At 40.1% G+C, this 25050-nt stretch overlaps 1 protein-coding gene across 1 annotated transcript in view; it reads left to right on the top strand.

The window, feature by feature from the left end:
* The window catches only part of COLGALT2 (collagen beta(1-O)galactosyltransferase 2), a 1144817-nt gene that overhangs the window by 549132 nt on the left and 570635 nt on the right, over window positions 1-25050 (top strand). The window contains exon 3 of the mRNA XM_044085299.1: window positions 6277-6394. Within this exon, the coding sequence (XP_043941234.1) occupies window positions 6277-6394 (118 nt within the window). The remainder of the gene's footprint in view (window positions 1-6276; window positions 6395-25050) is intronic.

The following is a 25050-nucleotide window of genomic DNA, read 5'->3' as shown; positions in this document are numbered from 1 at the left end:
ATTTCCACTGGTAGTATAAATATCACCTCGGTTCTCCCCTAAAAATAGGTTGCTAGCTTAGCCGGACTAACCCAGTCAACAAAGGATAAATAAAAAGTTATGAGCACTGGTAGGATGTTTAGATTTTTATAACATCATCCTTTTGGTCTCATTAAGAAGTTTCCTTCACTTGTCTTTGCTACTGTGCCATTGCTAATATATTGGCCTTTTCATAATTGTGAAGATAGTACTGTTAGTTCTAGATAAAAGCTTAAAACACTGCTTTTTTATGTATATGAAATCAGCATTTAAGGCTTTAAAAGCAAAGTAGTATAGCTTTTAGGAGGCTCATGGCAATTTTACTCTTTGTATGTATAAAACTGTTGTATTATATTTTTATATTGGGGTTTCTGGTTCATTATATTAATTGCTGTATGCTGGAAGTTGATATAACTGGAGAACAGCAAGTGTTTTGACAGAGTCTCAGTGGAAGTTCTATATCTTGCCTTAGACCACTTCAGAAGAAACTGTGTCTGCATCTAACTGTAGTCTTCCCTTTCCCTTGAGTGGTCACACAATCCCTGACATGATGGAATTAATTATATTAGGTTAGAAGATGGGTTTACTATCATAATAGCAATCATAGGATTACCGCACGTTGGATTGCAGAAAGTCATAATGTCACTAGTAAAACTTTGACCGGTAAAAATTTCTCAGTTCAAAACATCGAGTGATATGCTATTTGGAGATATGATTGTGATTTAATGTTGTTGGCATGCTTACCTTAGAATAATTTTATTTGAAGTAATGACTTCGTATCCTACTGCTGGTAGAGTACAAAACATCATGCAGTCTAGTTTTGTTTGCCCACTGAAGGCACTTGGCCATAATAATCAGTATCCCTGGTGACATAACTAATTTCTGTAAGTATGCAGTACATCCTTCCCAAAGGGTACATACAGTATATTTACAGATGAAAGGGTAGTATGCTGGCATTGTTTTATCTACGTAGGTACTTACAAACTGAGGATGAGTGGTGAAAGTATAGATGTACATCCTGGTACACTTCGAGTTACGTATAACACTGAGTATTTCAAGGTACTAGAGGTCACGGTACAATGCAGATCAGGAAGTTTACCCTTTTTCCCACTGTAATGTGATTTCGGAGTTGGAATACATCAATTGCAGGGGGTGTGGGGGGTGCAGGGGAGCTTGCCCCCTGCAAAAACATGAAGTGCAGTATGTTCATACTGCTGACAACCATAATATAAGTTACTGTTGTGAAAGGTGCAGGGGAAACAGTATGTCAGATAATGCCGGATTTCAATAATTGGCATGATGTTCGGCATAATGACCTAGTCAGTGTGTGGTTTTGGTTTTGTTAGTCGCTGAACTGAACATTTTTTTTTTCATCAGTTGTAATTTTGGTAGTAAACCAAGAAGATGTTCTCCTGTACAGGGATTTTACTGTAATACCTAATATGCACATGTGATAAAATGTTAGTAATCATGTAAAAATATATAAAGTACAGATATTAAACACATTCTAATTATCATAGGATGCTAAATGTTCATGTGACACCTGGCTTTAATGAAAAGAGTAGTGTAAAATCTGTCCTGAGAGACGCTTCTTGTTGTTATTACAGGACTGGTAGTGTTAGAATTGCTCCATGGACACTTGAGTATATCTGTATTTAAGGGTCGCATATATATTGCTTTGTCCTGTTAAGTGACTCATTCAGAGTCCAAGTCCATGGAAGTGGAGGCTGTGAGAATTAAACCCTGGTTAGCAGTATACATTTAATTTCTAGCTTGTACGACTTAGCACTGTGTCATTCTGCAATCATATGATCTGTCCCTGCTGATATTGCTGATTCAGGATCTTTTTTTTAGTAGATGAGGGGATGCCAAGTTGGAGATCTTAATTTCCTTACAAGATACACACCTGTTGTGTTGTGTTGCTTCAAGGCTATGAGATTTTCTGTTGAGTTGCAAGTCCTTATCCTGGGATGGGAGGATCATTTACTGTATTTTTTCTCTCTCTGTGTTGCACAGGTTCTCTTTATGCTGCTGGGAGAATGTTTACATGTAGATGCCCCCCCCAACATGCACTAATTCTGAGTCCCAGTTTCCTGAAACACTATCTAGTCAGTCAGAACTAGTCCACTATAAAATTCAAAAGCAGTATTTTTGCAGAGAGAAATGCCCTCTACACCTGTATATAAAGAAATATACCTCCAGCAATCTCTTTACTTAAACATACTAATTCAGTGTCACACTACTGTTGAGAAAATAAACACCCAGTCAGGGTGTCTGGATGTAGTTAAAATGAGGACATTCAGCAAAGAGATGGATGGATGGTGTGAGAGACGGTCTGTGATCACTGGCCACGACAGCTGAAGAAGTTAGGACATTGGCTCTGAAATGAGACAGGTGGCAACAGCTGACATGACCCCATGACCCCATATAAAATGGAAAGAAGGATGATGATGATGATGATGAAGATGAAGACGATGTAGGTTGACAACACTTGTAACAGAAGTAGTCCTATTGTCTTCCCACTGAAACAATGAAAACAGTGATGGAGAAGTGCAGTCATAGGTGAGAGACTAGTCAGGGCTCCTTGGGTTACAATTTGATAATATGTAGATAAACCAGATGTGGATCATGTCTGTCCTTTCCAGTCTTGTCAGCATTATCTACATCTATTTTAGTGATTGTCATTACTGTCAACAGTTTTCTCAATACTTTCTGCAACTTTCACCTCTAACTGCTTAGGTTTCTGGGCCTTCTAAGACTCAACATCTCTGTATTTCTTCAGAAACTTGCTGGCCTTCACCTTAACCTTTGTTCTTCCCAGAGAAAAGTGCCACAGATTCCTGTGTGTCAGTGCCAGTGAAGACAGAGAGAGAGCGGTACCACAGGGCTTTGGCCTCTTGGCTTTCCGTCTTAGTGAAGAACATGAATGTTGTTGAGGAAAGTGAAGCATTAACTAATTTATGCAGTATGTTGGCAACATCCTTTTTGGTGATGATTGTCTTTTGTGTGTTTCTCAAATATATGTTTAAGGCCTAAGTAGCACGGTAAATGGTTCACCGAGGAATGATTTACTGCTTTGGATATATCTTATTTTAAAGAAGCAGTTGCTGACAGACCCATTTTAAAATATTTTGCAGTATTTTATCTCAGTTTGCAACTTGTTGGCTTGAATGAAAAAACAGCTTTTTTCCTTCTAAATTCTCCCATTGTGTGTAGGTTGTGTACTGTTCACACATGTGAGGAACTGGTAAAAGTCTCGTTTGTACTGCTGCTTCAGTGTCTACCTTGTGTATGAGTGAAAAGTTAATCTTGAGTGTAAGTGAGAAATTGCTAATTTTTCCCATGGGCTTGCTTATATAGCATTCAGCTGTTAAAAGTTTGACATGTAAGAAAGTTGTGTTGCTATACTTCACTCTGCTAAGACCCACCTATTAAACATTTAACAACAATTGGGGCTGATATTCCTTAGCCAAGGGAACTTTAATTGTAGCTTCAGCATTTTGCTATGTGTCCTAGTTTTACTTGTTTACTTAACCAGGCAGGTGGGCTGGTCCAAACACCCTTACCGCCATTAGTTTACTTTGATTGCTGCAGCTTGCAGTGATATTTGCTTACTGTGACCATGTTGATAGGATTTTGGTATCATAACAAAATATTCTGATAGAAGTAGATGCAAAAAGCTGCAACTTTTTAAAAAACACTTGAATAGCAAGAAGAGCTATATTTTTTTAAATGCTGCAACCTCAGTTGATGATTTAAAAATGGAGGAGTGTTTGGTGGTGAAACCTTTGCCCCAAGGAGATTTCTTCTGTTGCTTTTGTGTCTCTGGGTCATTTACATATTGCAGGCTTTCATGTAGCAGGTGGAGTGTGTAATGGCCTTCTAGATGGTCACTTTTGTTAGACTGTAATGTATTCAACAATTAGAGCAAGTGGTAGGCAGGGTGGGTCAGGTAGTTTGAATGTACCATCAACATCTGTATTTCTGTATTCTATACATCACAGTCTTTCATGTAATGAGAAAGTCAGTTAGTTTGGATTTTTGCTGTGGGTTTTTATGTAAAACTTAAGAAAAGATTCCATGTTCTTTACACACACACAGACACTCTCACACACACACACACACACACACACACACACACACACACACACACACACACACACACACACACACTTTTGATATGCTTTCCATGCTAATCTATTCCATGCATCTTTCAGAGGTGTGCAGAACTCTAAAGGTTCAAGCCTGACAGACTCATGCACTGAATTTCTAAGGGTTTGACTGTTTCATAGACCCCCCCCCCCCCCCCCCCCATGGTCTTTCTTTGTTTTCATTTTCTGGATTCTCTTTCCAAGGTTTACCATCACACACAAAATAGAGTTATTACTCCTGCATTTTGTAGGATAATAGAGGCATGGGGTGGAATATCCGATCTTCACAGGTTGGCATGAAGGTGTGTATAATGATTTTAAACTAATCAGGATACCCAGCTATGAGCTCCAGTGGAATATGTGGTGTGTATTTGGCCTGTAACCCCAACCCACGTGCACCTCTAGCTGATAGGGAAGCCACAGATACATGTTAGGGCAACCCCATTTAGTGAACTGAGGAGGGTCTTGTATCAGTGCTTGTTCCTTCCAAGCCTGTTTTCTAGCTCACATCACTGTGTGAAATTATTCTTACTGATTACTATTTGGTCTTGATCTGATACAATTAACTGAATAAATTCATAGTAGCAATGGCTTCCTCCAAACAGATGCACGATTCATTCGATGGACAATGATGTTGAAAGAACAGAGAGATTTCCCTTGTGCAGATTGAATAGCTTGTTTGTGCATAATGTTCATAATGCTACACTTCTAAATTATTTTGTTATGGCTAGAATTAATTTCATAGAGTATGTGTTACAGTTACCTGCTATTTCGAATGTTTTTATCTTCATTGGCACTCTGTTCCTTTTTCCTGAGCTGTGACTTCATTGTAAACTACTGCATTCTGCAAACAAACTAACCACATACCTCAGCAGAGATGCCAGTCACTTGACTGTTTTATGAGGCTGTTCATAATAAATTTCCTTCATAAGCAGGATCACAAGTTACTGTCTGATTTAGTCAATTTCCACTATATTAGGACTGCTTTACTTTTAGCCGCAGACAGAATGTAGTTGGCCAGACTCTGTTCCATTAGCACATTTCAAAGTTTTGCAAGTATGTTCAAAAATAACTAGGCACAAAGTATTCATTTATTTTTGGCTGATTTCAAAGATTTAGCTAAGAATGTACTACATAGCTGTTAATGTCATTATAAGCGCAGTATTATAATGTATTACTGGTTGCCAAATTGCAGTAATCTTGTACGTTACTATATAGCCCAGAATGTTTTGCGAATACCTTTTCCAAAATAATCTTTGTGACATATTTTTCATAATAGTAATGAATGGTTGTGAGACACCTGATCTGAGCTCATTATATCTTATTTGTTCCCTGAAAGGACTGTGTAGTGCTAAGATGTTATTCAGGTTTATTATGCTACAGAACGATTTTTATGGATGCAAATATGTAAATCTAACAAAATAAAAATATTATAGTCAGTGTGGTAAATAAGAATATACTCAATATTGTCTATGTATGTGAATATTGCAGCTTTTCTCCCTGGCCCTCCACTGAAAAAGGGTATTTAATTCAGTGGGGCATTCGTGTTCAACAAAGATAAACAAATTAAATAATTTGCTCTGACCTTTTATTTCACTACCTTCTGTGAAGCTCTGGACTTGAAGTAGCTTCTGATGCTAGCTTTGACCATGACCTGCTTCCCCTTATTTCTTAAAAGGCTCTCTCCCTGTCCCCCACCTCAGTATCTGATGCGTTTGCTGTTTCAGTGCCTGGTTTCTTTCCTTCCGATTGAAAGAACTAAGGCAATAGTTTGTTACTCGTGCCCTGGACCCAGGGCTACTGTTTAATGCCATTTCTCTTGCAGTGATTGAATGACCTATGACCTTCATTTATATCAGAGAGAAATCATAACTGACCAACCTATGGACGGCCTTTTAAAATAAAGATGACGTAAGGCACACTTGAAATGTGAACTGTGTGTGTTTTTACTGTGTTGGAGAGGATGTAGCATCATTTTCATGGCTTATGGTATTTACTATGAGGAATGAAAGCATACAACAGCTGGTGCTGTGGGTCTGTTGCAGTGTGCTAGTTTGTTTGGATTTTTTTAAAACACCATTTCTTCTTTTTTCTTTTTTCATTTCAGATCTTATGCAGAAGAGATGGGTCCAAAACACTGGCCAAATTCTAGATTTACACACGTGATGAAACTCAGGCAAGCAGCATTGAAAGCAGCAAGGGAAATGTGGGCTGATTATGTCCTGGTAAGTGCCTAATTCTGTTTTAACAAACTATTTGGGCTAAAAAACGAAATGACAGAATTAGTGTCAGAAACATTATTTCATGAATTGTGAAACAGGTTCATAAATTCATGTTGCTGTTAGCTTTCAGATGAGCCATGATATGCTGTTGTGACTTTGCCTCCAGACAAAGGGCAAATGTTCAAATTCATTAACTTAAGTGGGTATTAATAAAACTGTGAAATAAAGTATTAGGTTGGAGATGTTAGATTTTTTCAAAGTAACAAGCTCACAGTATGGTTACTTGCTCAGATCAATTAAGGTCAAGTTAAAATTGCTCTAGCAAAATAAAAGACCTGGCAGTTTCTCATGTGTTGTTGCTCTCTTCATGACAGAGGAAGATTGTAATGATGTGGAGTTATGGGTGGTCCAAGGTTGGTGAGCCTTGCAGAAGAGCAGGTGCAACATTGTCTGTCAGTGACTGCTCTTTCTGTAAGTTGCAGCTACCTAGGACTAGGACTGAGAATAGTAACATAGCAGCATTTTGGGGGCAGTGTTTCTCCATGGAGGTACAGAAGATCTTATTTTCTCAAAAAAAAAAAAAAAATATATATATATATATATATGGATCTAGGACATTTGCTCGAGTGAGCAAAGCAAACGGCCGGGCATATTTACGTGAAAGTGCTTTTCACTGAAGAGGCACTTTCGTGTAATTATGCCTGTTGCCGAGGCTGTACTATGGTGCGGGTAAGGAAATTTCCCTTTTCCCCACTGTAGTGTGGTCTCGGAGGGAGAATATTAAAGTAGGGGGTGTGTGGGGGCACAGCCCCCCACATGGGGGGTGCAGGGGGACAAAGCCCCCCTTCTAAAATGTAAATGTAGTGGGGTTTTTTTGTAACACGCTTTAACGAAAGTGCTTTTTCGATAAAAGCACTTTTGTTAAAGTGTGTTCGCTTATTATGGATTCAGACGTTTGCTCACTTGAGCAAACGATATGTATATGTATATATATATATGTATATATATATATATATATATATATATATATATATATATATATATATATGTTCCACATTTACTTATAACGTGATGAATGTGTGGACGTGAGCTGTCCTTCCTGGGTTGGTGTGACCAGGTTAGTGTGATGTGATTTGAACGAGTCAAAGAGATGTAGTGGGCCCCCAGTGTAACCGCACTGAATATATGGAATAAAAATTAAGGCTGTTATTGGCGTAAATATTCTGGGGCGGGTGGGAGTTGGTTCTTCACCAGCAAATGATCACTATCTGGGAATAACATGTGGAAGTGTACTTTAAACAGAGAGAGGCATAGCTCTCTACCTCCTAACTCAAGAATCAAGGACAAGGCCAGAAAACAAAGGGGGTGGGGGTCAGACAAAGGTCCACAATGAGGGACAGTTTTTAAATATTGATTGTATATACTTATAAAAGTAGCTAGAGTAACAGATTTTGCATCAGCAAGCACTTTCTAAACGATATGAAGTTTGAAACAATTCTGTCATTATTTAGTGACTGCAGCCCTCAACAATTTGACAAAAAGACACACATTTTGTATGGAACAGACCAAAATTATCAAGGAAAATCAGAAATTTTTTTCTGCCAAACTGGGACAGTTGAGAACTATGCATAAGGAGCTGGGAGCATGAGTTTATCCAGATATGTCTTCCCTTCTAGCCAGGTGTAGAAATATATGTGTCTGCCCTGGGTTTGAACTAGCAGAACACTGTAACACATATGTCAGCCAAAGGGATGGTGTGCAATTTACCTCAGCCTCAGGTGGGTGACTCTGCTGTGGCCATTTGATGTACCTCAGACCACTCATTTTTTACCCCAGATCCCTCTGGGGTAGCACCTACAGACACTATGGACTGGGGTTTATCTACATCATCTGTGGCTGTTGTGTCCCCTCAGTGGGCAAGGGAGAACCACTCTTGGTAGTCCTGGGAGAGTGAACAGGGAAGGATTCCCTGCTGCGTCAGAATGCTGTGCCCATCACTGGGGAAGCAGTGGCTGCAATAAGTAACACAGTTGGCCCCATTTTTCTTGTCAAAAATAAACAGAAAACCAAGCATGTATCTATTCCCCAAATTTCTTTGGCTAGGAGTAATTTACTGGGACTGACTCAGGGTTTGATTCAGGATGTTGATCCTTCTTACAGAGCAGTTTCCAATAAAAGAACGAGTGAGTCTTCCTTTCCTGAAGAGATTCAAGATTCTGGATCTGAAGCGGAAGATACAGGGACAGATTCACGGTTTTGTCCTCAGATTTCTGATTACGACTCAGAGGAGATCTCAGTGTCTGATTTTTTTTTATGTGGGGGTTTCTTTTTCTGTGAGGCTATTTTTAGAATATCCCAGTGTTTCAGTGGGAGAACACTCAGGTTTCTCAGTCCCTCAAAAAAATACTATGATTTGTTACTGGAGAATTTTCCAGAACCTACACTCATTCCTCCTGTCCTGTCTGATTCAGGGGATGTGTATCTTACTGCCTGCAATTTTCCTGATAGTCAGACAGCTGTCCCTAAAAAGGCAGATAGGATGTATAAAGTTCTTCATTCTTTTACATTTTTATACACTATTCCCAAACCTGACCCAGCAGCTAGAGCCTTAGTTGACTTCTCTGCTGCTAAGCACTTAATTCCAATCCTAGTCTTCCTAATAAGGATGGAAAACTTATTGATAGGTAGGGGAAAATGTATACTTCTGCACCCCTGAATTTCAGAATTTTAAATTGTCAGGCTCATATCTTAAAGTTTACTCTGACATATTGTGAAAGTATGAGGAATATTTTATCTACAGATTCTTCTCGTGAAGAAAAGCCTGCTTTAAATAACTTAAGTTTCTTCTATTGCACTGGTCACTACTCATTGTTTGCAGTGTGTGTGCATGACTTTGTTGATACTTCTTCTGGGGCCAAGGCCACTGGTCGTAAGGAGGTTTACTTGGCTGTATTCTCTGAACCTTCCAGATGATCTTAAAAATAAGATTTTAAAGTCCCCTTTGCTGCAGAGGTGATCAAAAAGTGTGATGAAAGGGGCAAACTGATCCAGGGACTCTAAGATTTTTTCAGCCCTCCTTTCCAAATTTTCCAAGGGATTTTCTATCATCTCATCCAAATTCAGCAAAAAAAAAAAAAAAAACACAGAATAAACAGTCTCAGAAGAATTCAGATAAACAGCTGTTTAAATGTGACAAGGAGATTCAAGTCTCAAGCCCCCAAAAACCAACGGCACTCCATCAAGTCTGAATGACTATTCAGCAGACCTTGTGACGCCTCCCACCCTGGCCCTCTTTCTCTTGCAGAAAGTCTGAATGTCCATTTTTCTCTTTGGCAACAGATTGTTTCAGACAAATGGGTTCTGAAAATCATTCATCAGGGTTAAAAATAGCAGTGGGAGGAACTTCCTTCTTTCCAGGGGGGATCATTCCTCATCCTGCAGATCAGACTGTTTTGTTCCCACCTGATGTTCTTCGTGTTTCACTGTTGCAGTCATTACATTTAGGTTATCTGCTTGCAGTAGCCCTCAGTCAGCCTGATTATCAAAGACTTGGGTCCTGCGTCGGTTGCAGTCTCATCTTCTGTGACGTCACGTCGTCAGGGGTATAAAGGATGCAGCTGACACCATTACATCAGTCTTTCTTGCCGTGCAGTGCCCGAAGCAGAAGCAGTTCGCAAGTGCTGGTCGGCCGACTCCTGAAATTTTTGTTTTCGAGTTTCAGAACTGAACTTTTCAACTAAAGCTAAGTACCCCGTTGGGGAAACTTTTTCTTGCTCTAAACCGATGTCAGTAAAAGTTAATAACTGTATTTTTTGTGGAAAGCAAATACCTCAAAGATTTTCATTCATACTGCATTCCTTGCCTAGGCCCTGACCACGACGTACCTCGCTGTCGGTTTTGTGCCTTATTTATCCATGAACTATTCGTCGTCAGCACATTTTCGCTTCTAAATATTTTGGTACTCGTTCAATTATCCAGATATGTCTTCGCTAAGCCACCTGACTACTGACATTCTGAAAAAACGCAAAGATAAAGACAGAGACAGGCCGCCTAGGTCCAAAGCTGCCAACGATGCTTCTCCTCAGCTAGTCGCCAGTTCGCCGTTACTCGGTAAGGTGCTTTCGCAGCCCTTGATACCTGCTACTTCGGATTTGCAGGCCTCTACTGAGACCCATTCAGAGTCTGGTATGCCACAAGATGCTTCAACTGTGGAACTCGCGTATGTCTCTATCTTGGATGGGTCCGGAGCCGCTGTGCAGGCACTGGCTTCTGAGGGTGTATTCAGGCCTACTGACTTGCATATTAAACCAATGCCATCTTCTTCTTCTAGGCCTAAAACTCGAATTATGCCTAAGAAACCGACGCCCAGACCGCATGGTCAGGCCTCTATGCCTAAAAAAACAAATAAGTATGGCTGAAGACCTTATTACTTTAATCAGGGGAAGCCAACCTTTCCCCTCTAAGGGACCTAGGACTGATTTTGCTTATGATACGTCTGACCAAGATTCTGAAATTTCTGTCTCTTCTGATGACCAGGATTTACCCTTATCTACCTATGAGGATTCTGATGCAGAGGACTCTATTCCCTCTGCTTCTCCCCAAGAGGATTTTTTCTTTTGGTGAAACCTTGTATACCCTTAGGGAGCATTTTCACTGGGAAAGCCAGGATTACTCTGATTCTAAAAAGAGGCTTACATATTTCTTACTCCTGCCCCAACACAGGCCTTTAGCTATCCCTCCTGTGCTGGACATTGTTGACGATGCCTTTTCGGAATCTAGCTTGGCCCTTGACTCTTTACCTCCTGCTCCCAGAAAACCTGACATATATTACAGGGTTCCTGATTCTCACAAGTTCCTTTTTAAAAATCCTACTGCGGATCCTGAGACCATTTCACAGGGACCCAAGAGCATTAAGTATGGTAAGCTGTCTCAATGACTTAACTTTAAAACTTCCATGCACTTCTCAACTGACTGCTCCTTTAGGGAGAAAGATTGCTCTGCAAGCAAAAAACTGAGAACTCATTACCCAGGACAAATGGGTTTTAAATATAGTTTCCCCAAGGATACAGATTTCACTTCCACACATTACCAACCCCAAATGGTTGGCCAGATCTACCCCCAAATCAGTGGGCAGAGGCTCAAAAGCAAATACTCTCTCTCTTAAAATTAAAGGCTATTCAGACTGTACCAGAAGAGGAAAAGGGACAAGGTTTCTACTCAAGACTTTTTCTGGTACCCAGAAAAGACAACTCATAGCGTCCTATCCTGGACCTGTCTTTCCTAAACACCTTTTTGGTGATTCCAAAATTCAAGATGTTAACTCTTCACCAGTTGCTTCCCATGATAGGCAAGAATGCCTGGTTGGCAACACTGGATTTAAAGGAAGCCTACCTGCACATCCCAATCAGAGAATCCTGCAGAAAATACCTATGCTTCAAAGCAGGCTGCATACACCATCAGTTCTCTGCACTGCCCTTTGGCTTATCTACTGCACCCAGGGTATTCACAAAGTGCCTAGCTCCAGTCATTGCATTTTGCAGGCAAAGAAATATTCAAATATACACATACCTGGACGATTATCTAATTGAGGCAGAAAGCCAGGACATACTTTTGAATCATCTGGCATTTGTACAAAAGGTGATAACTTGTCTGGGGTACACCATAAACGAAAAGAAATCACATCTGGTACCCTGTCAACAAATTCTATTCCTGGGAGCAAGCTTGAACACAACTTCCCAGATGGCTTTCCTCACGCCAGAGATACCAATTCAATTGACAACTTACTTCAAACTAGTGGCCACAAAAACCCTGCCATCTGCAAGGCAAATACTGCAAGCCTTGGAGTTCATGGCCTCGTGCATTCTACTAATTCCATATTCAAGACTGCATATAAGGAAACTAAAATGGTATCTGAAAAGCCTATGGTGTCAACATTCTCAGGATCTAGACGCAATGATTCCTATCATACCTTGCCTACGGTTAGAATTCCTTTGGTGGGCAGAGGCCTGCCACCAAAACAAGGGACTACCATTCACTCTACCCCCATTCTGCCAAAACCCTAACAACAGATGCATCAGACTATGCATGGGGTCTCATCTGGCAGGGAAGTGTATTCATGGCAAATGGAACCCAAGTCAAATGCACCTGCATATCAATCAAAAAGAAATGTTAGCTGTACAGAATGCTCTGACAGCCTTCAAGGACCACATTCTTCCAGGGCAATTAATGGTAAAGATGGACAACACCACTGTTATGTGGTACATAAACAAGCAGGGGGGTACCCATTCTTACCCCCTCTGTAGACTAGCCATGGCTCTGTGGAACACTGCCGTGAGCTACCAAGTGCATCTACAGGCTCAATTCCTGCCAGGAAAACTAAATACACTGGCAGACGAACTAAGCAGAAATCGCATGGACCCACACGAGTGGAAACTGGAACCACAGACTTTCAAAATGTTGATCAACAAATGGGGGAGCCCAGATATAGACCTGTTTGCCTCCCCCCAGAACTACCAATTGGACAAATTTTGCACAAGGACTCCTCACAAACAAGCTTGGAAAGTGGATACTCTGTCCTTCAGCTGGAAAAATCTGTCAGTTTATGCCTTTCCTTCTCTGCCTCTCCTCTCCAAAATACTACTAAAAATCAAACAGGACAAACCAAGGATGATATTGATTGCACCAGACTGTACTCGCCAACACTAGTACCCCCTCTTGTGCAATGTGTCACAGCTGGCCCCATGGCACCTGCCTCAGACCCCTACCCTGCTGTCTCAGCAGGAGAGCCAGATTCTGCATCCCCAGCTTCAAACCCTGAACCTGGCAGCCTGGCTAATTGCCTAATCTCTCCGTTACCACCCCTCAGTAAACAAGTGTTGGATGTCATTTTGGAGGCAAGGAGGCCTAGTACTAGAAAATCTTATGCTGAAAAATGGAAAAGATTCTGTGCCTGGAACCAAACTCAATGGATGGCCACAGCAGCACCCAGTTTATGTCAGATTCTTCAATACTTAACTGAGATGCTTCACAAGGGCCCTTCCTTTTACTCCATCATAATTCATGCCTCAGCCATTTCAGCTCATTACAGCACAGAACCACCCTTTTTTTCTCATCCACTGCTCAAGCAGTTCCTCAGAGGGGCCAAAAACTTAAGACCACCCAGGAGAGACCAACTCCAGCCTGGGACCTTAACTTTGTATTGGAAAAACTCACTCTTCCTCCTTTTGAGCCAGCTGCAACTACAGTGTTAAAATTCCTTTCTTGGAAAACAGCTTTCCTTTTAGCAATCACTTCAGCAAGAAAGGTTTCTGAATTACAGGCCCTTATGGCAGTGGAGCCTTTCATCATCTTTCATGCAGACAGGGTGTCCCTTAGGACCAGTCCCTCTTTCATGCCCAAGGTTTTATCCAGTGTGGCTCTTAATCAGTCCATTCATTTGCCAACCTTCTTTTCTAATCCACAGAACAAAGGGGGAATGGATACTGCACTCCTTAGATGTGCACAGACAACTTAGATTTAACTTGGACAGGACTAAACCTCAAAGGAAATCTGAACAACTGCTGGTGGCATTTGCTGCAGGGGCAGACGGGAAGGCTATTTCAAAGCAAACCATTTCTAAATGGACAGGTCATTGCATTCATTTATGCTATAAGCACCATGGAAAACCTATCCCACAGTGGATTAGGCCCCATTGAACCAGGGCTGCATCTACCTCTACAGCCTTTCTCAGAGGTGTCCCACCAGAGACATCCTAGAAGCTGCTACCATTTGCCAGTGTTCTCTAAATCCAGAGCTGGCTTTTCCACTGCAGTCTTGCAAGGCCTTATAGCTGGTCCTAATGCTATCTAAATTCCTCCCCCCATCCTTAGGTTTGGGAATCTACCCAAAAGTAATGACTGCAACAGTGAAACAAGAAGAACATAGTACAGTTGTGTACACATACCATAAATGTAGATGTTAGTGTATTCACTGTTGCAGTCCTGGTTACCCTCCCTCCAGCCCCATGACTTCTTTTGACTATACCTCTATTCTCCTTTACTATACTTAAAAGCTTTTTGGTGCATTTGCTTTTTTGTTGGAGGTATAATCTTGTATATATATATATATATATATATATATATATATATATATATATATATATATATATTTTTTTTTTAATTGCTTCCCATTGAGGGGGGCACCTGACATCTGGGGCAAGAAAAACTGATGTAATGGCGTCAACTGCATCCTTTATACCCCTGATGACCTGACATCATGGAAGATGAGACATCAACCGACGCAGGACCCAAGACTTTGATAATCAGGCCGACTGAGGGCTACTGCAAGCAGATAACCCAAATGTAATGACTGCAACAGTGAATACACTAGAACATCTACATTTTTGGTAAGTGTACACAACTGTACTTTTTTCATCGCATCTTGTCCTAAGGAGTGATAGAACCAGTTTCTCCTTCCCAAGTGGGATAGGGGTTTTATTAAAGGATGTTCCTATTCTCAAAGAAAGAAAATGATTGGAGACCACTTCTATATCTTTCTTTCCTAAACCTGTTTGTGATAGTGCATAAATTCAAAATGACATCACTTCACAACTTGTTGCCTGTTCTTCCTCTTTCAAGTTTCTGGAAACAGTAGACTTAAAAGATGCTTATCACATACCTGTTCATCCAGACTTCAGGCGTTACATAACGTTTTGTGTTTTACATTAACAGTTGTCTGCCTTACCCTTTGGACTATCCACTGCACCAAGAGTGTTCACAAAGTATCTAGCTCCAGTTATAGTTCATTGCATGCAAGAGGGTATCCACATTTTATACATCTGTATTTAGATGACTAGCTTATCTTTGCAAAGTTTTTTTTTTTTTTTTTTCAAAATGTCAGGAATCTCTCTCTCTGGGATTCTAGGATAACATCAAAATTCTTTCTTGACTCCCTCACACAGGATTGGGTTCCTGGGATGTCAACTAGGCACCTTAGTTCAAAAAGCTTTTCTTCCACTGGAAAAATAGATATTTATTTAGATCTATTTCTAATGTTTTTCACTCAGACTTCAGTCACTACAAGGTAATACCTCAGGATTTGGGGCCTCATGGCATTTATGAGTTTCATGATATCCCTGGCAAGACTCCACAGGAAAAAGATACAGTGGTATCTGAAATATCTTTGGTCCTAGCATCAACACCCTTTTGACTTTTCCGATCCCAGCACTGGGGTTTGTCAGAAGAGAAATCACTTGGTGGAGACAACAGGTATTTTAAATCAAGGTCTCCCCTTCTCCTTCCCTGCTCCAAATCAGTCACCACAGATGCTTCAAACTTTGCTTGGGGAGAAGTTTCAGGAAAGATAAAAATGCAAGGGATGTGGAACACCAAGGACAGATGCAATTACATTGCCTGATCAAGGCACTCAATTCTCTGAGCCATATTTGGTCCCTGGGACCTCTTCAAGTGGTTGCAAACAATACCACAGTGATGTGGTACATCAACTAGCAAGAGGGAACCAGGTGTATCCACTTTGCTGACTAGCCATGTTAGTTTGAGATAGAGCCTCACAGCACAGTCTCACTCTGTATGCATCCTTCATTCTGTCAGAGCAAAACTGTGTGGCAGACAAACTGAGCAGGACCAGTGCAGATCCTCATGACTTGAAACTAGATCCAGGGGTCTTCCAGATTTGATCCGTTTGCGAGGAGTTACTCAGGTAGACCTCTTTGCCTGCTCTCTGAACAGTCAACTGGCAAAATTCCATTCCAGTACTCCAAACAACAAAGTCTGGAAAACAGATGCCTTTTCTTTTCTTTGGGCAGGAATGTTTCTTTATACCTTTCTATTAATATCCGGGTTACTTCTGAAGATTCAGAAGAAGTCCCCCAAGATCATTGTGGTGACTCCATTCTGGCTCAGGCAACCATGGTTCCCCTTTCTTTTGGAAATGGCCAGAGGGAATTACCGCAAGCTTCCTCACAGAATTAATCTACTCACATAAGAAAAGGGTGTTTGATATACCCCAACATCAGTCATCTTCAATTAACTACCTGCATGATAGGGTCTTAATTCCTGTTAGGCACCTGTTTATTGAGGATGTGCAGCAGGTACTAATGGAGGCAAGAAAGCCTACAGAAAATCATATATTAGCAAATGGAAAAGGGTTTCTAGCTGGTGCCATCAACATAACTAGCACCAAGTCAGGGCTATTGTCTGGTTTTGTGTGAATTATTATCCTGTGGCCTTTCTTGTTCCTAAGTCAAGGTTCATTTATTGGCCATTTTAGCCTGTCTGCCCATGGATTCTCCTCTTTCAAGGTAGTTACATGTCAAAAAGTTTTTGAAGGGGGTTTAGCATAAGAGGCCCCAAAGTAAACCAGTGACCTCTCCTTGGGAACCTTACTTTGTGTTAGAGAAACTAATACTTGCTCCATTTGAATTGGCTAATCTGACTGACTTGAGGCACATAACATGGGAAACAGTTTTATTGATTGCTCTGGCCTCTGCAAGAAGAGATGACTTGCATGTTCTTACTGTGAGTCAACCCTATCTCATTTCCACAAAGACAGGGTTTCTTTGAGAACTTTTCCTTCTCTTATGCCTAAAGTGGTATCTATGTTTACCTTAAGACAAACTATCCGTCTCTTCATTTCCTTTCCTGAACCTGACAATGAGGTAGAATGGATACTTCATACCTTCGATATCCACAGACAACTCAGGTACTGTCTTAACAGAACTGAATCCTTCAGATCATAGGATCAATTGCTCATTTTTTGTGGAGGTAAGAATAAGGGGCAGCTGGTGCCAATACAGACTATTTCCAAATGGTTGTCTAAGGCTGTTACCTTTTGTTATACATACCATGACAAATGTATTCTAGACAGGGTCAAGGCACACTGTATAAGGATCATGGCTTCTTCTATGCCTTTGTGGAGAGGGTTGGATTCTAGAAGTATTCTAGAAGCTGCTACTCAATCCTGTGCACATACTTTTACAAAGCACTATATGCTTAATTCCTTTTCTATGCCTAGATCAAGCTTTGCTAGGACCATTCACCACGGTCTCCTGGAGCCTTCTCCTTCCACCTCCCAATATAGTTATCTATGGTAATCTACACATTAGTTATCTATGGTAATCTACACATATAGTTAAGGCTACTTCAGCACTTATCAGTATGAAGAACATAGTACAGCTGTGTAAGTTGAACTTATTGTAACAGTAGATGTTCACATGATCACTGTTGAACTTATTGTAACAGTAGATGTTCACATGATCACTGTTGAACTTATTGTAACAGTAGATGTTCACATGATCACTGTTGAACTTATTGTAACAGTAGATGTCCACATGATCACTGTTGAACTTATTGTAACAGTAGATGTCCACATGATCACTGTTGAACTTATTGTAACAGTAGATGTCCACATGATCACTGCTGAACTTATTGTAACAGTAGATGTCCACATGATCACTGCTGAACTTATTGTAACAGTAGATGTCCACATGATCACTGCTGAACTTATTGTAACAGTAGATGTCCACATGATCACTGTTGAACTTATTGTAACAGTAGATGTCCACATGATCACTGTTGAACTTATTGTAACAGTAGATGTCCACATGATCACTGTTGAACTTATTGTAACAGTAGATGTCCACATGATCACTGTTGAACTTATTGTAACAGTCGATGTCCACATGATCACTGTTGAACTTATTGTAAAAGTAGATGTCCACATGATCACTGTTGAACTTATTGTAACAGCAGATGTTCACATGATCACTGTTGAACTTATTGTAACAGTAGATGTCCACATGATCACTGTTGAACTTATTGTAACAGTAGATGTCCACATGATCACTGTTGAACTTATTGTAACAGTAGATGTCCACATGATCACTGTTGAACTTATTGTAACAGTAGATGTCCACATGATCATTGTTGAACTTATTGTAACAGTAGATGTCCACATGATCACTGTTGAACTTATTGTAACAGTAGATGTCCACATGATCATTGTTGAACTTATTGTAACAGTAGATGTCCACATGATCACTGTTGAACTTATTGTAACAGTAGATGTCCACATGATCACTGTTGAACTTATTGTAACAGTAGATGTCCACATGATCATTGTTGAACTTATTGTAACAGTAGATGTCCACATGATCACTGTTGAACTTATTGTAACAGTAGATGTCCACATGATCACTGTTGAACTTATTGTAACAGTCGATGTCCACATGTTCACTGTTGAACTTATTGTAAAAGTAGATGTCCACATGATCACTGTTGAACTTATTGTAACAGCAGATGTTCACATGATCACTGCTGCAGTAGCTGATCCCTCTTTCCACCACCTTTGTTTTTGGTGTGGTTTTTATACCAAGGTGTGAATATTTCTTTTTTTTTATTTCTAGCCTTTTCCTTTTAAGGCTCAGCATCCCCGTCTGTGCTGACAGGAAAGCTCTGAAGGGCTTCATTCCCAAACTTGTGTTCTAGTCAGCTCAGTTCGAGCTGCTTGAGAGTTTGGGTACATGGAAGTTGCCCTGAAGCTTTGGAAGCTAGCCAGCTGTTATATACGTAGCAGGATATAACCCACATAGCTAAAACTACTGCAGCTAAGTCTACAGCAGTAGTGATCCTTTGAACATCTACTGTTATGGTAAGTTCGACTTGCACAACTGTACTGGTTCATAGTTATAATAGGGAGCCAATTTGTCCATGAAAACTGAGAAGAGTTTTGTTAGAAGAGCACCACACCACTTGTCTTGGTACTGCGAAAATTAAAACAGTAACAATGTTTTTCTGGTGACATAACCTAGAGGATAAGATTGAAAGTTTGTGCAAAGAATCTGTGCCTTATCAAATGAATCAGAAGCTGCAAAGATGAGCATTGAATAAAGTATTTTATTTATTTACTTTATTTTGTCTACAAGTGCCTTATGTACTCTTTATGCTGGCCTTTGGTGTTTTGAAATGTTTATGGTTTGGCCGTGCATTCTGTACTTGTAGAGCGTTTGGTACTCTCACATATTCAAAACAGTCAGAAAATGTTCATGATGATAGTGAGTACATATTTAAAATAGTCAGAAATATTTCCTTTGAAAGAACTTATGTCTCAACACATCAGTAGTCATTTGAAAATACTTTTCATTGCTTATGGTTTACCCGAACATACAGTTACTGACAATGGAACCCAGTTTATGCCAAAGGATTTAGCATTGCTGCCTCGCAGCTGTCAGTCCTACAGTTTAATTCTCAACTGTTGTGCTTCTCTTTGGAGTCTGTATGTCCTCCCTGTATCCGTATGTTTTTTTTTCAGGGGTTTCTGTTTCCCCTCGAGTTGTAAAGATTTTCTGTAGTATCCATAGGTGTACATGCCGGATGTGAGTGAGTTAGGTGTGTGTGTGTGTTCGTGTACATGCATGTGACTGAGCTGTGAGTCTGTGTGTGTGTGTGTGTTTGTGTGCAGGTGTCTGTGTCCCATGATGAGTTTGCAATCTACTCAGGATTAGTTTTGCTGCCTTGGACCACAGAGTGCTGAGATAGGCTCTTATTCTGCTGTGAACGTGAATGGGTTAAGTAGGTTATCAGAGAACAGACAACTGTATTGCACAAAACAGAAATTTCCATATCCATACTGCACCAAGACATTCAGCTACAAGTGTTTTCGCTGAAGGATTCATACACACTTTCAAAGCAGGAATGACAAAATTACTGAATACTGTATTACTAATTAACTGGGATAAAAATTTTAAAATTAGGATAATACAGAACAAAGCAGAATTGAACTACTGGACAGTTATCTACAATGTTGAATTCAAGAAAGTGAAAAACTTTATTTACTGTATAGATACACTGTACAGATATACCCAATATATAATGATGCATTTATTTTAATCTGATTCTATCCAAGTGACTGTCTGAGCTTCATATTAGAAGTTCAAGACCTGCAAAAACAAGTCCCACAAATGTGGAAAGTGAAGCCCACAAAAGGAACACAGCAAATATCAAAACTCTGTGTAATGCCATTAAATAATTTTTTTTCAGAGGATGGAAGAGGCTTTGCCATTCTCCAAAACCTAACAAGGGTGGCCATGCCATCTACAACAACACTAATAGATATGAATGTCAGTATCTCTATACTTTATAGTAAGGGGGGTACCGGTTAGGTTCTACCTTCACAGGCTTGTTATATATTTTCTGTATTCCATATTTCACTCCCAAAGACCATTAAGCTCCAGATAGTCAAGAATGCTTTTCTGATTTAGAACTCTCACAGATGGTTAGAAAACCATCTCAGTGCATTGCATTATAACTTTTGAATTCTTGGTTTATAATTGTGCCATTGCTGAACTTGCTTTAAAAATCTGATTTCATCACATGCCACTCAGTATATATTCTGAGCTTCTGGGTCATCTGCTTTGGTGAATGACACAGTAGCTAATAGTGTACTTTCAGTCTTGCCAGTATTACTGGGAATTTGCTTCCTAATTAAAACAGTTACCCTGGTTTACTTTGTGTCATTTTGATGTCATCATCATTTTAGTAACACCTTTTTCCCATTTTCACCTGGGGTTTGGGTGTCACATCAATATTTGTTGATTTGACCAAATCAACAAGAGACAATATTTACACTGCCAGGTCGTTAGCCCTGACGTTTTGTCACTTCCTTTTTTAGACTTGTTTTGAGTGGTGATATGATATCCTATAATCCTCCAACAAAATGAAAAAAGTAGAACAAGTGAAACACAAAAACCAAGAACACCCGTTCACAAAATGGAAGAATCCAGTTGTCTCATGGAAAAGAAAGTAGTTTGATTCAGTCACTCCTGTTAGAAACAGACTGCAAAAACAAAACTTTGTATTTCCACAGTGTTATAGCCTTACAAATCCACAATGACCTCGGCAAGTACAAATCACTGTTTATTCATGAAAAAAATAAGTGCTTTCATTTCATACAAAAAGATATTTCATCAGATAAGTGTCAACACCAAAACTTCAGCTTTATATACACCCCTTAAAACTGTCAATCATTACAGAAGCATACTAAGACACACCCCCTTTCCATTCATGATTAAAATTGCCATAAAAAATCCTTTTTTTACAGCAAATCTACAAAAAATAAAATATATACATATAAGCACATTTATCTTTAAAAGGTTCCATATGTATTCATTCATATTTCAATAGTCAAGCAAGTCATCTCTCTTTAAGTTTTAAGATGCTACTTATTGAAACCTGCCCATTCAACCCTGGCTAGCATAGGTTCATAGGTTCATAGGTTCATAGGTTCATACTAGGCTATCTGCCCTAGGGCATTTATAAGCCTAGCCAGAATGTGTTTGGCTTTCGCCACCCATTTTAAATTTATTTTGCTATGCCCTTTTTCGAGGTTAGTATACTGTGCCTCTGTCTAACAGTGACACAGAAGTGATACCTGGGGTAAACCTACGATCTCCCATCCACTCATCAAGATTCCTCTTGAAGAGAGTCAGTGAGGGACTCTGCCTAACCTGGACTGGGATTTTATTCCAGAGTGAAGGGAGCCTCTGGGTTATGAATCTGTCCCTCCAGCATGTCCTATTTATTTCAGTGCTGACGTTCAAGTCTCGAGCGTGGCTCGATGGGATTTGGATTTTCTGAGGTGCAGCATGTCCATTAATTCCGGGTTGGACATGGCTTTATACGTCAGGCACAGATCGCCTCTGAACAGGCAGTATGCCACTGAGTAGAGCTGGAGTTTCTTTAACCGGGCAGCATATGGCATCTGTTTGAGCCCTTTGATCCTCTTGGTGAGGTACTTTTGGGGTCTTTCCAGTTGCTGCAGGTGTCTGGTAAGGTACATCCCAAAAGGGGCATTGTACTCAATTATAGGCCTGATGAGGGATGAGTAAAGAGGCACGATAACCTCCCCTGATCTAGATGTGAATCCCTTCATGATTAGGTGGGCTATATAAAATGTTTTTCTAACCACTTTGGCCACGTGGTTGTCAAATGAGAGATTGCTATCAACTTGGGTCCCCAGGTCCTTAATTACTTCTTCTGTACTTAATGGATTACCAGCTATGTGGTAATTTGTGGGCACTTTGTTTTTGCCAAAGGGGATGACTATACACTTTTTGGCATTTAGCTTGAGGCTATGGCTCTGGCACCAGTTGTCTGTTTCTATGAGGCCCTTTTGGAGGATGCTTGTGTCGGCTGGAGAGTCGATTATGGCGCCCAGTTTGCAGTCATCTGCGAACTTGGTCAGCCACAGTCCTTCTGTGTTGGCCTGTACCTCCGAGAAATATATACCGAACAAGAGAGGTCCCAGGACTGAGCCTTGTGGGACACCACTTGTAACTGGTTTGGAGTCTGACATGGCTCCAGCAATTCTAACCAAGTGGGTTCTGTCCTTGAGCCAGTTTGCAATCCATCTAGTGACATAGGGGTTTATATTTAAGCTGGTGAGCATATCTATAATGCCTGAGTGGGGTATTGTATCGAAGGCTTTTGCGAGGTCCAGGTAGGCTGTGTGGACCACCTTTCCCTTGTCAATCGCCTTGGTGACTGTTTCAAAGAAATCAACCAGGTTTAAGAGGCAGGATCTGCCCTTAACAAAGCCGAACTGGGTAGGATCCAGTGTCTGTAGGTCCCCAATATCTTTATTTATGAGGTCCATGATGATCCTTTCCATAGCTTTGCGGACCAAGCTAGTCAGGCTTATGGGGCGATAGTTTCCAGGCTCCGTTGAGGCACCACCTTTATGGAGAGGGACCACTGTTGCTGTACGCCACTCTTTGGGCACATATCCTGTAGTAAGGCTGAGATTGAACAGTAGTTTTATGTTTGGGTTTAGCTCTTCTTGGAGTTCATGCAGGACGCAGCCCGGGACACCGTCTGGTCCCATTGATGCTGTGTTTTTTGCTTTGGAGAGGGTGGCTCTTACCTGAGCATCTGAGATGTCAGGGGGGCAGCATTCTGCTGGAATAGATATTTGCCCTTTTGGTGGGGATGTAACATTCAAGCATAGCTGTCAGACCAGTTCACGTCTTTCTAATATTAAAGACCACGCTCCACCACTTTTATTTAGCTGTAAACTTTCCAGTACCATAAATTTAAAACAATGTCCTTCATTTTCTGCACAGTGTTTTTGACAGGGCATTTGTCTCTTTTTTTTTAAGTTTAATATCTCTGAAATGTTCATATATATGTGACTTAAGATTCCTGTCAGTTTTACCTATATGAAAACATGCACAACAACAGCATAAGGCACAATACACCACCCTGTCTGACAAAGAATATTTTGCTCACAGTTTCACCTTATACCCATTAATGGTTACCTCTGAAGCCTGTATTACTAACAATATGGCAAAAAACACACTTTTTCATAGAACCAGTGGTCTGTGAAACCACCTGTTTCTCAAACACATTCTTCAAATTCATCCCTTTCCTGTAAACAATAATAGGTTTTTCAGTAATAAAATCTCTTAAATCTTTATCAGATTTTAAGATTTGCCAGTTTTTCATCAGTATATTAGTTATTTGCCTACTAACACAAAATGTGATGATGAAAGAAGTCTTATACTCCACATCAATAATTTTTTCATTATTACTAAAACTACCCACGGGGACCAAATCCATGTTATCAGTTAACAAAATTCTTTCCAGGCCCATAGGGTTTACATCATTTGGATAAACTGATACCTCACTTACAATGGGTACAAAATGTCCCCTTTCTCTTTTATTCAGGACCTCCAGCATAATTTCATCTATTAGGGAGAAGGGAAAGCCACGCTTAAGAAATGTACCTTTCAGAAGGTCACATTCGTCCAAGAAAAATTCCATAGTGGACACCATTTTTGCTGCCCTGGAGAACTGACCCTTCACCACAGCCCGTTTTTGCTTAAAGGGGTGTGCACTAGAAAAGTGTAATAAAGTGTTTGAGTATATTCCTTTTTTAAAATCCTGGAAACAAATCTGTTATTCACTCTATCCTTTGATAAAAACATATCCAGCAATGCAATTTCTTCTTCATCTATTGCATGTGTAAATTTCAAAAAAGATGTTGTAGTATTAATATAATCCAAAAACTGAGGAATTACTTCTTTAATGCCATCCCAAATAAAAAACATGGCATCCAAAAAACATGTATAAAGATGACAGTATTGATGGAAACTGGAATTAAACAAAACGTACACTTCCAACATAACATTACAATATTTGCATATATACCACCACATGGTGAACCCATAGCCACCCCTTCACATTGTATATAAAGTTCTTTCTCAAATGTGATGTAGTTATTAAGCAGAACCATCTCCAGCAATTGTTCCAAAACATTAATTTGTGTTTGTGGAACACCTTTATCCACTAAACACTCACAAAACCTCTCGATTCCTACATCATGTGGAATCACAAAATATAAATCCTAAATATCCACAGTGAAGAAAACAAAATCAGTCTTGAATTGAATTCTATTTATTTTGTTGAAGAATTCCCACAAGTCCTTACAAATAGATGGTTCCTTCATCACCAAATCCTTCAATTTAATGTCAATAAATTTGGCTATGGGATATATGATAGACCCTTTTGCGTCTACTATTGGATGCATTGGTGGCTGGTGGATATTTTTATGCACCTTAGGCAACCCAGAAATTGTTGGGATATAGGAAAAGGGACATCCAAAAAATT

This window comes from Protopterus annectens, chromosome 10.part0, assembly GCF_019279795.1.
Source record: "Protopterus annectens isolate FY-2018-M chromosome 10.part0, PAN1.0, whole genome shotgun sequence".
NCBI lineage: Eukaryota > Metazoa > Chordata > Ceratodontiformes > Protopteridae > Protopterus > Protopterus annectens.
The sequence above is the reverse complement of the archived record's forward strand: the minus strand, read 5'-3'. Positions and strand labels throughout refer to the sequence as shown.